This window comes from Asterias rubens, chromosome 4 (genome assembly GCF_902459465.1).
Source record: "Asterias rubens chromosome 4, eAstRub1.3, whole genome shotgun sequence".
In the NCBI taxonomy this organism is placed as follows: Eukaryota; Metazoa; Echinodermata; class Asteroidea; order Forcipulatida; family Asteriidae; genus Asterias; species Asterias rubens.
Genome location: NC_047065.1, coordinates 11,675,773 through 11,693,133, shown reverse-complemented (window position 1 = coordinate 11,693,133; position 17,361 = coordinate 11,675,773). Strand labels below are relative to the sequence as shown.

General features: G+C 39.1%; 3 protein-coding genes across 5 annotated transcripts in view; 2 read left to right on the top strand and 1 right to left on the bottom strand.

Moving 5' to 3' along the window:
- The window catches only part of LOC117288930 (putative uncharacterized protein DDB_G0271606), a 4,439-nt gene extending 2,473 nt beyond the window's left edge, over positions 1-1,966 (top strand). The window contains 2 exon segments of the mRNA XM_033769804.1: positions 150-470; positions 1,635-1,966. Coding sequence (XP_033625695.1) covers positions 150-470; positions 1,635-1,966 — 653 coding nt within the window.
- Positions 1,967-5,095: 3,129 nt separating this feature from the next.
- LOC117288796 lies at positions 5,096-11,363 on the bottom strand. 3 transcript variants are annotated; one of them, XM_033769636.1, is made up of 3 exons: positions 10,999-11,083; positions 8,641-8,710; positions 5,096-6,887 (listed from the first exon to the last, which is right to left on the bottom strand). In XM_033769636.1, exons 2-3 carry the CDS (start codon positions 8,650-8,652, stop codon positions 5,508-5,510), a joined length of 1,392 nt encoding a protein of 463 aa, XP_033625527.1. In that variant the 5' UTR covers positions 8,653-8,710; positions 10,999-11,083; the 3' UTR covers positions 5,096-5,507. The 3 variants fall into 3 exon arrangements, with proteins under 3 accessions (XP_033625527.1, XP_033625528.1, XP_033625526.1); XM_033769637.1 differs by having other exon boundaries at positions 10,990-11,073; XM_033769635.1 differs by lacking the exon at positions 8,641-8,710 and having other exon boundaries at positions 10,999-11,363.
- A 1,764-nt stretch (positions 11,364-13,127) lies between these two features.
- LOC117289571 (histamine N-methyltransferase-like) lies at positions 13,128-17,353 on the top strand. Its single transcript, XM_033770729.1, has 3 exons — positions 13,128-13,558; positions 15,552-15,872; positions 16,970-17,353. Exons 1-3 carry the CDS (start codon positions 13,354-13,356, stop codon positions 17,326-17,328), a joined length of 885 nt encoding a protein of 294 aa, XP_033626620.1. The 5' UTR covers positions 13,128-13,353; the 3' UTR covers positions 17,329-17,353.
- The last annotated feature ends 8 nt before the right edge of the window (positions 17,354-17,361 follow it).

Below are 17,361 nucleotides of genomic sequence, written 5' to 3'. Positions count from 1 at the left end.
ACACAAGGTGGTTTTCTTATCATAAAAAATTGATCATTAATGTTGAATTTAATGGTAAATGTAATAAAATTGCAAGAAATAATAAGTATCATTTTAATGACCCGCGCAATAATTATATGCTATTATATATTTTTTTAAACTATTCACAGGGGAAGTGGAGTTTCCATTTTTGACCGCACTACTGAAGAACTATCCTATCATCACTAACCGTGTAGTTGAACCAGATGAAGATCAAATCACCAAGTACAAGGCATTGGTTCAAACCAAGGGACACGAACTACAAGGTGTGAAGTTTGACTGGCGACAGCAAACCCTTGAACAATACAGAGATACTGACGGAGTTGGAACCAAGTTTCATTTCATCAGCGCTATTCACTCCCTGTACCACGTTGAGGACGTAGACAGTTCATTGATGTATCTTTACGACCTCCTGGAACCTGGCGGCATAATGATTTCGATTCTCCTATCAGGTAAACAGACCAGCCTATGTTGTAAAAAAAATCAGCGGATAAACGACCTAGCCCTGTGGCCACTTCAGACTTAATTTATGCTTATGTCTATTAACTTAGGAATAACCTTAGGACTTTAAGGACGAGTTAAGTTCGGTTGCCGTAGACGACCTATAGGACGAGTTACTCGTCCTATAATAGATGGATAGACCTTTCTTTTCTTGATTAAACAAATCGCCTTGGTTGGCATGGACAGCCGAAGGTTTGTAAAACACTCAATCGCATAAACAGTTGTTTTAATCAAGTTCACAATATCTGCAAACTTTCCGTTAATATAAAGTACTAACACAAGGAGTCCGCTATCTGCGATGGGGAACCGGAGAAACCAACTGAAGTGCCACGACTTAGAGTGATAACGCCGCCTGCATTGCTACCAATAAAGTACCTCCCTTAATTTATTTGTTTTCAACAAAATCAACACAATGTTTGAATATTTGTGTACATTGTAACCAACAGTAGCGATCTGTTTTTGATTTGCATTCATTGCTTTCCATAGTTTTCCAACCAGGGTTGGCAAAAACTCGGGCTGTGACGTTGCAAAAGAAAGGTCAACACGCGTCATCGGCCGCCATCTTTGATGTATAACATGGGAAAATTCAACCTCGTTCTCAGGGGTGATCGATCTCGCCACGCCCTTTTTCCCAGCATCCCTTGCTCGATCATAAAGAGGTTAAAGAGGCTATGTCAGATTTTTGGCCGATTTGACCCTTAAATTTTGATTTAAAATCAATTAGGTATTTTGATGGGGGTCGAGAAAGTCACAAGCTTTCATTTGAGCCATTGCTCGATAAAATCCGCCATTTATTAGTAGCAGTGAAAGAAAGTGCTCAAAAATAGTTTTTGTCGGGATCCCGACAATATATCACGTGACCAAATCTTATGTGTTTTATAAGAAACGTTTTAAATTGCTGTCATGGTTCCTGAACATTAAAGTAAAAGTTAAACTTTTTTTCGTTAGAGCGGGTGATACTCTTTGAAATACCATTCACTCAAAAAATTCTATTTTTTAATGTTTGGGGCCAAAAATCTGACATACCATCTTTAATTTGTTGTGTATAAAGCCCCGTAACACTTTTTTCAAATAAAAAAAATCTTAGACTTGGTATGTATTGTTTTCTCTTTCAGACCGAAGTGGTTTGTGGAAGTTTTGGAGTCGTACATCCGACTCACAACATGACATGCCTAGCTCGTTTGATCGCCATGACATCCCTTATGTCCTGAGTCGATACACTTCTGAAATGGATATTACCAAATGCTTTGACGAGACATCCGAGGACGGGGATCTCTTGCTTGATTTCTGTCTTCAAGTGAGTGAATTCAAGAAGACGGCATCAGCGACCAAGTATAAGGAGGTGATAGAGTACATGGCCAGCAGTGAGTGCTCTAAGAAAGACGGGAGTAAAATCCTCATGAGTAATGATTGGGAGGCAGTTATCGTTACGAAGCCGTCTAATTAAAGGTCCTGTACATGTTTGGTAATTGTCAAAGACCAGTGTTCTCACTTGGTGTATCTCACCGTAAGCATAAAATAACAAACCTGTGAAAACTTGGGCTCATTTTGGTCATCAAAGTTGCGAGAAAATTATGAAAGAAAAAACACCCTTGTTGGACGAATTTGAATGTGTGCTTTCAGCGAGATAGGAATAAAAGACTTCTAGCCAGAAGTCTTTTATTATTTTAGTGAAAAATTACTCCTTTCTCAAAAACTACGTTACTTCAGAGGGAGTCGTTTTCAACGATGTTTTATATTATCAACTGCTCTCCATTGCTTGTAATACCAAGTCAGTTTTTAAGTTAATACACTGTATTTGTTTTGAAAAATTACCAAACGTAAACCTCCCCTTTAAAGGCACTGGGGGAAAAAAAACAAACAAACGCACCGCGCACATTTAAAAATGGCCATGCGCCCATTCAACAGTGTAGTGTTTTGTAATAAATTTACTCAAATTTGACTGGCGTTTTTGTGGATAATTGTCGGAGTCATTAGCTCCAGCAATGACTTTGTTAAAAAAAACACGGAGTTCTCTAAGATCCACGGGGGTCGGAACGGGAGGAGAAGACCATGTTTAACCCGTATGGCCTACCTTTGGAATTTTCAGTGTACTGTACAATGTCTGTTTCAGTCGACCCGAGTTGTCGCGTTGTCGCATGTTCGAGTCGGGCTCTATGTCTGACACGCCACACAACTCTATCCTGCATACAGCCGATTAGCTCCTCCTTGTTCACTACTCCTGCATCCTCGATCAGGGTCTTGAGCATGGTCCTGGTGTGTCTTCCGGGGCCACGCCTGCCGTGAGTGAGCGTGCGTGTACTGTACCATGTACATGTTCTATACACACACTACCGAAGTTGCCTTCATGTGCATACGGTACCCCGACATGGCCACATGAATGAACTCACGAAATACACTCAACAAAGACCTATCACCTTTGGTAATTGTCAAAGACCTGGGCACAATTTCATAGAGCTGCTAAGCACAACAAATTGCTTAGCGTGAAATTTCGTCATTGATAAAAACAGTAGGATTACCAACAAAATTTCCATTTGTTGAATATTGCTTGTTACTGGTAATCAGCTGTTGTTTGCTTATCCTAAAAATCACGTGGAAATGTGGGTGGTAATCCTGTTTTGAGCAAGGCAAACATTTCATGCTAAGCAAATTTTTGTGCTTAGCAGCTCTATGAAATTGGGCCAAGATTATCACTTGGTGTATCTTAACATAATCATGCATAACAACATACCTGTGAAATTATCGACTCAATCGTCTTCGAGAGAATAATGCAAGAAAAAACGACCAAATTTGTATGCTTTCATACGGCCAATAAAAGGCTTCAGGTCTGAAGTCTTTTCATAATTTGAGTGAGAAATTCCCTCTAAACTTAGTACAACCATATTGCCACCTCAGTAAAATTTGTTCTCACTAATTTTCAAGTTAATCTCAAATAATTGCATTTGATACATATCTTATATCTATCTTAGTATGTGACAGGTTCATCACTGGTCGATAGTGTTCGACTTCGTCGACGATCAATAACCATTTAAAAAAACAAAAAATTACAATATTATAACGATTTTTCAAATTTGCAACTTATGCTTATAGACAGCACAAATCAAGAAATAACGTCGCAGGTAAAACTCACTTTTGTAAATTTTTAATTGTTACATAATGCTATGAATATTTGTAGCACCCAAGCTAACATTCTTGGTGTTTGTTGATGTTGCCGGGGCCCAATTTCATATAGCTGCTTAAGCAAAAAAAAAACGGCTTAAGCACGAAAATAGCTTGCTCAATATTTTTCACATGTTCCTAGCAAAAATTTCATGCCATATACATTGCTTGTGACTGGTATTTAGCCGTTGTTAACTTAGCACAACAATGGGAGACTTTGGAACGCTATGTGGCAGCAGACTTACCCGGTAAAATTTCCATTGTTTACGTAGTTCTGAGCATGCGCGCATTACCGAGAACAATGGTTTTTACCTGGTAAGTCTGCTGCCACCAAGCGTTTTAAAAGCCCCCCATTGAGTGTATGTCTTGGCCAGTAATCTGATTGTACACATGTACTAACCAAGGATTTGTTTGCCTTAGCAAAGTTTTGTGCTTGAGCAGCTCTATGAATTTGGGCCCTGAACTAAAACAACCACATCTATATAATGATAATTTAGACTTTTAATAAAGTTGTGACTTGCCTTGCGTGGTGCCTGCACCTAACTTTATAGAACATTTCTGGCTAAACAAACAAACAAACTGATATTGCCTACAGTCATCCTGCCTGCCGCTCAGCTGTTAATAGTTGACCATTTTGTAATGCTTTGCTCTTTTTTATCATAATATAAAAACGAATTATGTAAATTTACTTTGGTTTTATTTTTCAGTGTATTCTTAAAGACACTGGACACTATTTGTATTGTCATCGCACTTTGTGTATCTCATTTATATGCATAAAATAACAACGCTGTTATTGAGCTCAATTGGTCGTCGAGATAATAATGGAAGAAAAACACCCTTGTCGCACGAAGTTGTGTGCTTTTAGATGCTTGATTTCGAGACCTAAAAATCTAATTTTGAGGGCTCGAAATCGAATTCAAATATTTTGGTGGAAAATTACTTCTTTCTCGAAAACTACGTAACTTCACAGGGAGCCGTTTCTCACAATGTGTTGTACTATCAACAGCTCTCCATTGATCGTTGAACAAGTAACTTTTTATGCTTACAATATTATTACCAATAGTAGTGTCATGTGCCTTTAAAGGAACACGTTGCCTTGGATCGGTCGAGTTGGTCTTTCAAAGTAGAATATATTGATTCACACAAACACGCCTTGAAATTGCACGGTTTTCCTTTTACCTCGTCGACTAACACGGTCGGCCATTTATGGGAGTAAAAAAAAAAATGTTTGACTCCCATAAATGGCCGACCGTGTTAGTTCGCAAATAATATTGTGTGGATCATTGAATTCTAGTTTGAAAACATCTTTCCAACCATAGGCGTTTTATGACAAACGGTTATAAACGCTTTTTATAGACCAACTCGTCCGATCCAAGGCAACGTGTTCCATTAAGCGCTCTGTTACTTGCAAACTCTGGTTTTTTTGCCGCCTAAAACCTTCTTCGGAAAGATTTATTTTCTGAATTGAAAAAAAACAAAACAAAAAAAACCGAAGACTAATCACAATGAAATAATAAACGCTACTTATATTAATAAGACTCTGTTATGCTCGAACCGTCAGGCCTTTAACTATTTTTTTTGAATATCATTATTAGTATTATTCTGTTTACCTAATTGCTTTTTAAACTCTTGTTTTTAATAAATCCAAGAAGGCCGCTTTCCCTTGCCCTGTGAATAATGTTGTCTTTCTTATTTAGGGTGGTATTTCGTATTTCCTTGCCTTTACCAGTTGTTTGCTTTGTAAGCATTGTCTATATTTTGTTACGCGCTTGTGTATATTTTAATGGAATGTACACACTATAAATCAATCAATTTTTATAAATATTATTTTACCAAGGGTCCCATTTCCGTACACCGTAAATTGAGACCGATCGACCTTTAACGGGAGCCCTACACGCTCTTGCAAATTTGCTTTGTCCGACCGGCACTCTCTTCAACTCCCCCCGTCTAACTTTCTCTATCGTCGGTATAAGATTGCAGAAGATGGTAGGTTCATGTGACTCGTGCATCGGTTTAGGAAGTCCAATGCTACCCTTGTACTGCCACGCTAAATATTGGGCATACAGCTCGGGTTTGGAGTCCAACAGTTTCAGGTAATCCGCGAGTTCTTTCACGTTCTTGTAATCACCGACGTATATGAATGAGTTTGGAGGTGTGAGATCCTCGTAGACTTTTCTGTTGGGACCGTAGACGATTGGAACCACTCCTTGCATCAGCGGTTTCTGCCATAGTTTCTCCGTGATGTAATCACCGCATTCCGCATTCTCCAGAGATAGGTAGAACTTATACTGTCGCAGTAAGTCCACCGTGCATTTCTTTGACCAGCTCGGTGTGCATTTCAACGATCCGCACGCTCCATAAGTATCCACGGGAACCAATTTCTTCAATTCACTCACAAAGGCACTCCTTGGCCAGAAGGTGTTAACACAGTTACTGGCCATCCACGCTACCAATTTCCTCTTTCCTTTAACCCATTCTTTGGGTGATTTCGTCTGGTTTGTCATGGGGACCCCTGGCCGGTAGAATCCGTACGGAGTGACGATCTCCGAGCCCCGGTGGTATGTCCACGTGGCGTGGACAGGTAGACGGTTGATCTTTAAACCTTCGCCGTTGTTTGAACGCGGGGACTCCCACGAGTGATATATCCACGTCTGGTTGGGATGTGCCGGCTCTGGAAGGGGTTTTGGAATAAGGAGTTTCATGAAATGAAAGACAACTGCATCCATTCCTTCAAACTTGTTCTTTTCATCAGCGAGAGTGAGCTCAATAGTGCACTGATTGTCGCAGGGTATGGTGGTTCGTACAACTGCTCCGCCTGTAGATCGTTTAACAACATTTTTAAGCACTGGTTTGTGTACAGAAAGTTTTCCATTTTTGTCGTACACTTGGACCCTGTAATGGCAGCGGCCCTCTGTGGACGAGTTTGGAGGCGTCTTCTTGACAGTGGCTGGATCAATGGTCAACAACTTGGTCGAGGCAACCCTTAATTGCTGCGGACTTTGTTTATCTACATCGTTCGCAATTAATTGTTCACTCTCGTTATTTGACCGCTGGTGGCGCTCTATTGCAGGATGGTTGATGTCGTTTGTCATGGCCCGAATGTTCGTCATGTCTACAATGTTCTTATGTTTGTGAACGCTTGAAGTCATCAATAAGAAACATCCTTGAACAATCAGACCGACGATTACAACGCACATGAAGATTTCTTTCTAAAGAGAAAAATCAAGAACTGGAGTCAATAATTGGAGTCTACACTTTCTCGTCCATAGACCTTTTCGAATTAGGTGCATTGTGGTCTAGCTGGTGTCCAAATTTGATCCATACCTATCTCACAATGCACCTCATTCAACAGTCTGCGCTTGCGCAATGGTATTTGCGAAAAGGTATATTCTCCTTATAACATAACTTCTGCAAAAAAAAAAGTCTTTCACGAAGGCTAAACATAATATCTGTTGAATTAAAAACTAAACAAATGGGGCAGTGACCTAAAAGAGTTACCGTCATTCAAAGCCATTGGACACTTTCGGAACAGAAAAACAAATAAAAGTTTTACAGATTTACAAATAACTTCCAGGGTTTACAGAAGGTAATGGTGAAAGACTTCTCTTGAAATATTATTCCATGAAATGCTTTACTTTTTGAGAAAACGTTAAAGGCAGTGGACACTATTGGTAATTACTCAAAATAACTATCAGCATAAAACCTCACTTGGTAACGAGTAATGGAGAGAGGTTGGTAGTATAAAACATTGTGAGAAACGGCACCCTCTGAAATGGATTATTTTTTGAGAAAGAAGTAACTTTCCACGAATTTGATTTCGAGACCTCAAGTTTAGAATGTGAGGTCTCGAAATCAAGCATCTGAAAGCACACAACTCCGTGTAACAAGGGTGTTTTTTCTTTCATTGTTATCTCGCAACTTTGACGATCGATTGAGCTCAAATTTTCCCAGGTTTGTTATTTTATGCATGTGATTAGATACACCAAGTGAGAAGACTGGTCTTTGACAATTACCAATAGTGTCCACTGTCTTTAAAACAATTATAAATTCTCGTTATCGAGAATAACAGATTTATTTTAAACACATGTCATGACACGGCGAAACGTCCGGAATCAAGGGTGGGTTTTCCTGTTGTTTTCTCCCGACTCCGATGACCGATGGAGCCCAAATTTTCACAGGTTTGTTATTTTATATATAAGTTGTTAAATACGAAGTGTGGGCCTTTGGACAATACTGTTTACCGAAAGTGTCCAATGGCTTTAAGTTTGCACCACCTTATATGGATATGCAGGTAGAAAACATAGCATTTGCCTCATTATTACTGTGCAAAGGCCCTCAAAAAAATACGTACTCTATACTACAGATTTGAGAGCCAAATATAAATCCCATATCAAATTGAGCAGAGGATTAAAGTTTATGAGTCAATCTGTAATTTCCTCGCTACTGTAAAAAGCTGGCTTTAATTTGGTTGATATTAGCATTTTGCACTGTTTGTCAGTTGATTTAGTGAGGGTCGCCATAAGCTTTTATGTCAATGCCGAAATATCATGTAGAGGGAGTCCATTTTCTAAATATTTCCTTGTAAAATACTTGTAAAAAGAGTCCTAAAATTGAAGCCCTGCCTTAATTCCTCTTATCTTGAATATAATGGTTATTGCTACCCTGGTTTTCATTATCTTGTGTGAGACTGGAAAGGTATTTTAAATCAACTTTCTACGTGGTACGTGCATGATATACATTGTCTATGCTAGTTTGTACTAGTTTGCAACTTGTGGAGGCGTGTTGACTGGCATTCCTGACAACCGAGCACCGAATGATGCCGGACTGGTCATAAACGTTTCGTGCTTGAAATATAGTAAGATATTGCTTACTGACTCTTAGAATAAAACCATTGACTATGGACTTAAAAAAAACAAAAAATATACAATTTCGAGTGTTTTATCAAAACAATACTTCACTTACCGCTCCCGCCATTTTGAGCTCACATGCCACCGGCTGACCCTTGGAGGCTTACTTCCTAAAAATTCCGACTCTGAAATGAATATAACATTGTGTTTTCATATTAAAAACACGGACAACTTTGTGTAATGTTGTCAAAGATCGGTATTCTCAATTAGTGTATTGCAGCCTTATGCATAAACTAACCAAATATGTGAACATTTCAACCCAATTGGTCATCGAAATTGCAAGAGAATAAAAAGGAAGAACACACAAAATGTCCACAAAAATGTGTGTGCTTTGCAGATAATAGATACAATCATTGTATCATTATGCATCACGCCTGATGAAATCTTCTATTAGAGTGAAAATTACCTCTTTCTCAAAAAACTACGCTATTCAGAAAGAGCCGTTTCTCAATTTTTTGTTTATACCAACAGCTCTCCATTGATTAAATTTTCACAACATTTCTAAGTACATGTATGAGTTTGTTCGACATGCACATGTATAAACCATGGAGGTAGAAATAATTCTACCTCCATGGTATAAACTATTGGTAATTACTAAAAAATAATTATTAGCATGATTTTAAACCTTACTTGGTAACGAGTAATAAGGAGAGGTTGATGGTATTAAAACATTGTGAGAAACAGCTCCCTCTGAAGTGACGTAGTTTTCGAGAATGAAGTAATTTTCCACGAATTTGATTTCAAAATCTCAAGTTTAGAGTTTGAGGTCTCTAAATCAAGCATCAGTGAAAGCACATAACTTCATGTGACAAGATTGTATTTTCTTTCATTATTATCTCGCAACTTCGACGACCGATTGAGCTCAAATTGTCAACATGTTTAGTTTTGTGTGTTTGAATCCTACAAACCATGTGAACAGGTTGAATTGAATTGAATTGAATTGAATGGTTTATTCGTCAAGTATATAAAAATACATGAATTTACAATCCTATTGTACAGCAACATATAAAATATTAAAATGTAAAATTGCACAAGAATTACCACAATACTACATAAACAATAACCTTAATGTAAGTTAAAAAAATGAAAGTTTATATAAAAAAACAAAAAAACAAAAACAAACAAACAAACAAACAAACAAACAAACAGTCAAACGCTAAAGCATGATTGGGTAGTGGACCCCCTCCCCAAATTAAAAGAGGCCAAATTGCACAGGAGATGCCAGAAAATCAAATAAAACAATAATAAACAATTAAGACAGTACACAGGGCTGGATGCATTGCAGTTATCTAATACAATCACAGTTAAAATTATGGATAGCAATAGGTAAAAATGAGTTCTTGAACCTGTTAGTCTTAAGGCTTAGTTGACGGATCCTACCAGATTTGTTGTGAACAATCAGTGGGTAAAGGGGATGTGTGTTGTCAGACAAATGGAACTTACTCATAAGTCTATTCTTAACTAATTCCTGAAGACCGTCATTATCTGAACCAATAATCCTACTGGCTTGTTTGGTAATGCGAACTAGTTTTTGCCTATTAAAAACTGAAAGTGAATTAAACCAAGTGATTGCACAAAAAGTCAACAAGGATAAAATGGTACTCTGATAAAATAGATTAAGAATCCGGGTGTTAACATTAAAATACTTCAGCTTCCTGACAAAGTACAACCGTTGATTAGCCTTCTTATAGATTTTCGTGGTGTTAGAGTTCCAGTTCAGCTGATCATCAATTACAGTTCCCAGATACTTGTATTCCTTTACCACTTCAACATGTCATTAATTTTAACAGGTTGTACAGGTTGAATGTTTTTTTGAAAGTTAAAAACCATTTCTTTTGTTTTATTTACGTTAAGAACTAAGTTATTTCTTTCACACCAATCAACAAACTGATTAACTCCTATCCTATACTCTGATTCATCATTGCCAGAAATTAATCCAGTCAAGGCTGTGTCATCTGCATATTTAATCACAATACAAGAACTACTGTTTCAAAATGATAAACATGTTTATCATTTTAAAAAGTGGGTACAACATAATTGGGATAACTTTACGTATGGCGCCACCACTATTTCACAATTTTTTGTACAAAGAGGGATATCTCATTGAGGTAAATTAGATACTAAAATCTTTGTACGCATCAAATGGAAAAGTGCCGCCAAACGGAAACTTTTCCGTTATAGAAGTGGTCCGACTGAATAGCGCCATGTTCTGTTCTGCGACAGCCAAGACAGCCACTGATGACCAAATCTAACACGTATGACTTGTCATGGATTTCACTAGATAGTTTCCTTCCAATAAAATAGTTACTTAAATACTTGCCTAATTTAAAATGCAACCAATAATCAAACAAATTGTACGAATGTTATACTGTTCAACTCTCTGATATTAAAGAAAAACACATACTTAAGTTACCTGGTGTAAAGATGATGTGTTGAAGTGAAAACACAGCTTCGAAGTCTCTCGAGAAAGATCCAAGGTGACACGTTGAAATTTCAGTGTAGTATACCGTATGCACAATGTCTCCAACCCGTACACGGAATTCCCATCATGGCATAACACCTCCAAGAGATCCGCGTAAACACCGGTGAATGAGCTCTCAAAGATATACGCCCAACAAAGACTTATATAATCGCTTAATATTGTTGATTCTGAACAAAGGCTGAGGAGCATGGATGAATAAGGCAACCCCTCCACCGAGCCAAGTCACCCCCCGTTGGTTTAGCGCTTTGTCGAGATCATTCTTGGCTTGGACATCTTCTTTTAAAGGCAGTGGACACTATTGGTAATTACTCAAAAAAGAATTAGCAGCATAAAACCTTTCTTGGTGACGAGTAATGGGGAGAGGTTGATGATATAAAACCTTGTGAGAAACGGCTCCCTGTGAAGTGCCATAGTTTTCGAGAAAGAAGTAATTTTCCATGAATTTGATTTCGAGACCTCAGATTTAGAACTTGAGGTCTCGAAATCAACCATCTAAACGCACACAACTTTGTGTGACAAGGGTGTTTTTTCTTTCATCGCAACTTCGATGACCGATTGAACTCAAATTTTCACAGGTTTGTAATTATTAATGCATATGTTGAGATATAGCAAGTGAGAAGACTGGTCTTTGACAATTACCAAAAGTGTCCACTGTCTTTAAGGTCGCATTTCAAAATTGCAAAAGCCCCCATAGTCTATATAGTCAATCTAAAAGTTGTAAAAGCTTCTGTGTGGGTGTGAGAGGGGTTATATTTTGAACCAACAACCTTTTAAACAAACGCCAGGAAAAAGTTGTTGCGATTACAATTGTTGATAAACTAGTTTGATTGACAGAATTGTTTCTTGTAATGTATAATGTATGTAAATTATGGTGATTAAAAGTACGGATAACATGTTTTACCCTAATTAAACTGTTTACTTGCTTCCGATTAAATTCTGTATTTAAAGGGAATGACTGATTTTACAAATGTAAAAGTTTTCCATTTTTAAAGAAATTTTAGCTTTCGGATAGGCTGTAATCGAAAATGTTTTGAGGCGTTACACTTTTGACCCAGGCCGTCATTTGCACCAAGTCCAGGCCCTGTCCCAGAACCTGTTCCAGAACCTCTCCCATAACCTATCCCAGGCCCTGTTCCAGGCCGTCATTTGCACCAGGTCGAGGCCCTTCCAAGGCCCTGTCCCAGGCCCCAAACCCAGCCTGCCCCCTCGGTCGTGCTTTCGGGACCCCGTCTTCCGTGCAGATTCAGGGGGACATACGGAGCTTTGCGAAATCGGCTGAGTCGACCCCAAGCGGCGATACGAGCACACGGCGGGAACCTGCATTCACTCGTGTAAAAAAAACAAAATCCATAATCGATTTCTGGTCCCTTCCATTGTACGATCTGCCCAAACACATGCAGATGTGTTAACATTGAGCCTTAGAATTTGCAGAGTGTATAATACTATAGGATAAATTGTAGGGGTGTATCATAAAGGTGTGATAGTTAGTAATAAATACGGGTCCACGTCTGTCGGTTGGCCCGTTGGCCCTCCCAATGTTGTCAACAAGCAGCCTCTACAATAAGTGGGAATCCGCCCTCACAGTTCGTCGAGGAGATTAAGGTTTTCCAGACGTAGCAGGTGAAAGCAGCTAAATGTTTCTGTCTGGGGAACGGCATGCAGAAAAACACGAACATTCACGAAGTGTTGAGCTTTCATTAAAGGCAGTGGACACTATTGGTAATTACTCAAAATAATTATTGTCATATAAAACCTTACTTGGTATCGAGTAATGGGGAGAGGTTGATAGTATAAACATTGTGAGAAACGGCTCCCTCTGAAGTGACGTAGTTTTTGAGAAAGAAGTTATTTCCACGAATCTGAAAGCACACAACTTCGTGTGACAAGGGTGTTTTTTCTTTCATAGTTATCTCGCAACTCCGACGACTGGTTAAGCTCAAATTTTTCACAGGTTTGTTATTTTATGCATATGTTGAGATACACCAAAGGAGAAGACTGGTCTTTGACAATTACCAATAGCGTACACTGTCTTTAAAGCTTCTTCAAAGTTTTGATCAGCCTTCACCGTTCCTGTACGAATGAATGCTGGTGTGGCCCTCCACTGAGTAATGTTCGTCGCTGTAGTAACCATCCGTATAGGCTGCAGTGAGAGGGACACCCAGTGAGAGTAATAATACAAGCGTCGCTGCGGTACTGTGAGTTTGCTATCGCACAGTACGAGTTTACCGGAGCTCGGGGTCGCTCAACTGTCAAGGCCTCAAAAACCCGACCCGATTCTTTTTAGTAATGGCCGAATTAAAGTTACGGAGTTTGTTCCACGACCCGGAACATTACGTGAAGGCGTTTCAATTATACGCTTCTCTTTCGGCTAAGTTCAGAGTACTGGCCAACTGGGGAGATAACAATTTCCCTAAGGAGGTTGTTGAGCATCTTCCCTTCAAGCTGAAGGGGAATGAGGAACTCCGTGTGCTGGGTATAGGAAGTGGATCAGGTAGGAATTACATACAAAATTAAAAACCCACGAATCCAAGATGAACACGTTCAGCTTTTGACACGTTTGGTAATAATTCAACATAATTATTAGCATAACACCTTACTTGGTAACGAGTAATGGAGAGCCGTTGATAGTATAAAACATTATGGGAAACGGCTTCCTCTGAAGTAACGTAGTTTTTTTTAAATGAGGTAATTTCTCACTCAAATAATAAACAAACATGAGCTGAAGCTTTATATTTTGTATGCGTCCGAGAGCACACACAGCAGTGCAACAATCTGGTGTTTTTCTGGCGTTATTCTCTTGCAAATTCGATGACCGATTGAACCCATGCCCATAGGGTTTGAACCTGACCTTCAATGCGATTTAACGCAGTGTTTGAACCGTATACACTTTGAATAGTCAATTGCGTTTGTGCGGTCATAAATAACCCACTGTTTCGGTAAATCTCATGGGCAGTTGAATTTCTTTTTCTGTACGACGAAATTGGCACTGTCGCAAGTGGGAAAATTTCCCTTCGGATGGGACGTAAAGCTGTAGGTCCCGTGTGTTGTTAAACAACTACCAACGCATGTAAAATACCTTATCAGGGGCGGATCCAGGATTTTCCAAACGGGGGGGGGCGTGTTTTTTTTCAGAATGAAAGACCGCGCCACCCCCCATGCAGTATTTTTTGTTTCTTTCTGTATTACGAAATTGGCACTGTCGTTAGTGCTTTCAATGGGAAAGTTGTTTCTTCTAATTTGTTTTGTTAAACAAAGGAATAACTTAAATAATTAGGAACAAATTCCGCCAGGCATGTGCAGTGCAAAATGTCATGGCTCTGCTTACCGAAAGCAAAGAACTTGGCGCTTACGGAAGCAGTGAATTCCGAGCTTACGTCAAGCGGGGACTTTTTTTTGTTGCTTTATGCGCGTGTGGGACTGATACCCAATAAACTATAGCCATGATTAAAAAATAATAACAAAAAAGAATTGTTAACAGCTGCAGAGAGAGAATAGAGCTTAATTTTTCTACGGAGATGCACTACTGACTTCCAAATATTAATTTAAAATCAGGTTTACCCATGGGAATTTTTTGGGAAAACCAACATGGAGAAATTCCCATGAAAAAAACAAATCAGTGTTCCCATCAACGGCCGTTCTTCTTTGTTTTCAGTTGATAATTATTTGGTAACAGGTCTACATCATTTTTAGTACACTGGTCTGAAGTGATACTTCTCCTTAATTAAGAAGTAAAAAAGATCGGAAAAAGAGTGGATTGGACCATTTTCCTTGCTCTATGATTGGACCGATTAATGGGCCGTAGTTTTCCCCCAATCTGCCGACTCTGATAGGTCGGTGGCGATCAATGTTTTGCACATTTATAACTGTGGTATAAAAATACTTGCATTTTTAAGACCCAACATTTGTTAACAGGGTCATAAATATGCATTACTGAAGAAGAAAAAAAGTATTTGCGACGTTAATTTATTTAATTTACAATGTTACACCGGACATGTATGCCAGGGGGCGTGCATTTTCAAAAGGGATCAGGCGTGTGATTTTTCGCCTCCTCGAAATCAGGGCTGGTCGATAGAAGTGGAATGGTGATCGCGACGAATTCACGGCGATAAACAGAGCTTAAATTAGGCACAGGTATTTCGCGCTGATGTTCATTTGGAGACACGCTTTCCAAACGCCCAGGCTAACGTTAAATTCCTCATGAGACAGTGTCAGTGAGTGAAATAATGGTGGCCCACAAGAAAAAAGTGGGACAGGGTTAGGCCTACGACGGTTTATTAATAGTTTTTTGATAAAAATACCCAGGTATGTGTCGGCCCCCTCCTCCCCGCCTATTTTCTCTCCTTTTTTTTTTTTTTTTTTGCCCGACAAAAAGGGGGGGGGGGGGCGTGCTGTGTGTGGCCTGGCAGTGATCTCCAATCATGAAGGATGCACTTGAGAAGAACTGAGTAACATTACTTTCGTTCAATCTGATTCTCTTATTAAAGGTGAGATGGACAGCAAGATGTTATCTATGCTTTTGCAGAAATACCCTCGCATCACCAACCGTGTAGTTGAGCCTGCAGTGGATCAGATGGTCCAGTACAAGGCATTGGTTCAATCCAAGGGACACGAACTACAGGGAGTTAACTTTGACTGGCGACAGCAAACCCTGGATCAATACAGAGAGGCTGCCAGGGATGGAGCCAAATTTCATTTCATCAACGCTGTACACTCCATGTACTATGCTGAGGACGTAGACAGTTCCTTGATGTATCTGTACGACCTTCTAGAACCTGGTGGCAAATTACTTATTATTACCATTTCAGGTAGGCAATAAATGTACACTGCCCAAAAAATGCTAATAAAATTCACGCATGCGTATACAAACGCGATAGAGAAATACACTAAACAGATGCACAATCATTTCAGGTAGGTCTTCAGCAAAACATCGATCAATTCTGGTATTGAAACTTAAAGGCAGTGGACACTATTGGTAATTACTCAAAATAATTATTACCATAAATCCTTTCTTGGTGACGAGTAATGGGGAGAGGTTGATGGTATAAAACATTGTGAGAACCGGCACCATCTGAAGTGCCATAGTTTTTGAGATATAAGTAATTTTCCACGAATTTGATCTCGAGACCTCAAGTTTAGAACTTGAGGTCTCGAAATCAAGTATCTGAAAGCACACAACTTCGTGTGACAAGGGTGTTTTTTCTTTCATTGTTATCTCGAAAGTTCGATGACCAATTGAGCTCGAATTTTCACAGGTTTGTTATTTTATGCATATGTTGAGATACACCAACTGTGAAGGCTAGTCTTTGACAATTACCAATAGTGTTCACTGCCTTTAAGCCCGGTTCATTCTTCCTGCGTTTTGACTTCATAAATTCGCAACGAATAAATTATTGTTTGTATTTTTTTTATATATATATTTTGTTGATTATGAAGTTTGCCTAGAACGTTACAGAAAGCTGCTTTATTACACCAGTCTCTTCTGGGACAAAACAAGTCGGACAGTTGCACCTATTTAAAGGGATTGGTACAACACGAATCCCAAACGTCCCCGGGTTAGCGATCAACGTAAACGGTTTAAAGATAATGATGTAGAAAACTTTCCCTCAAGTACAGAACCTGTTGATGTGCTGTAGTTTTTGAGAAATGAGTAAAACAATTTTACAAAAATTATTTAGAACACGCGACTCTCCTGAAAACATTGTTCTGTGACTTTTCACCCTTAAAAAAAAAATTGACGGCTAATGAAGCTAAAATCTATACAGGTAAAATATATAACAGACATTTTTATTCAAAGTGGGTTTGCGATTCATGTCAATGCCAAAGAAATTGATCTTCAAAAGGCACAAAATCCCTTTTACGGATGTGCTATTTTCATTGACTGCCTTTTGTTAATCCCCACCAGACGACAGCGGTTTCTGGCGGCTATGGAACCATTTCCCCGGATACCAGGATCACCTCATGCACTTCATCAGCTCAGCCGATGTTCGTAGCTCATTAGATCGCCGTAACATCCCCTACACCCAGAGTCACCAGAAGTCCCGGGTGGAAATCACCAAGTGTCTTGATGAGACATCAAAAGACGGGAATCTCTTGGTGGATTTCCTTATCCATATTGTGAAGTTTAAAGAGACGGCTTCGGATGCCCAGTATAAGGAAGTGATGGAGTACATGCTGAGCGGTGAGTGCTCGGAAAAGGACGGGGATGAAGTCCTCTTTATTAACGACTGGGATGCAGTGATGGTCGAGAAGAGAGTAACTTGAGGTTGTTCTAAAAATGTCACATACATTAACACT

What these genes read in the sequence shown, in the direction of transcription:
- LOC117288796 (XM_033769635.1), bottom strand. Translation starts at nt 11,256, where the DNA reads ATGCTCCTCAGCCTTTGTTCAGAATCAACAATATTAAGCGATTATATA. An exon ending in ACACATCATCTTTACACCAG is followed by an intron (nt 6,888 to 10,998) that starts GTAACTTAAGTA and finishes TTTTCTCTTTAG; the next exon opens with AAAGAAATCTTCATGTGCGT.
- LOC117289571 (XM_033770729.1), top strand. Translation starts at nt 13,354, where the DNA reads ATGGCCGAATTAAAGTTACGGAGTTTGTTCCACGACCCGGAACATTAC. An exon ending in GGGTATAGGAAGTGGATCAG is followed by an intron (nt 13,559 to 15,551) that starts GTAGGAATTACA and finishes CTCTTATTAAAG; the next exon opens with GTGAGATGGACAGCAAGATG. An exon ending in ACTTATTATTACCATTTCAG is followed by an intron (nt 15,873 to 16,969) that starts GTAGGCAATAAA and finishes AATCCCCACCAG; the next exon opens with ACGACAGCGGTTTCTGGCGG.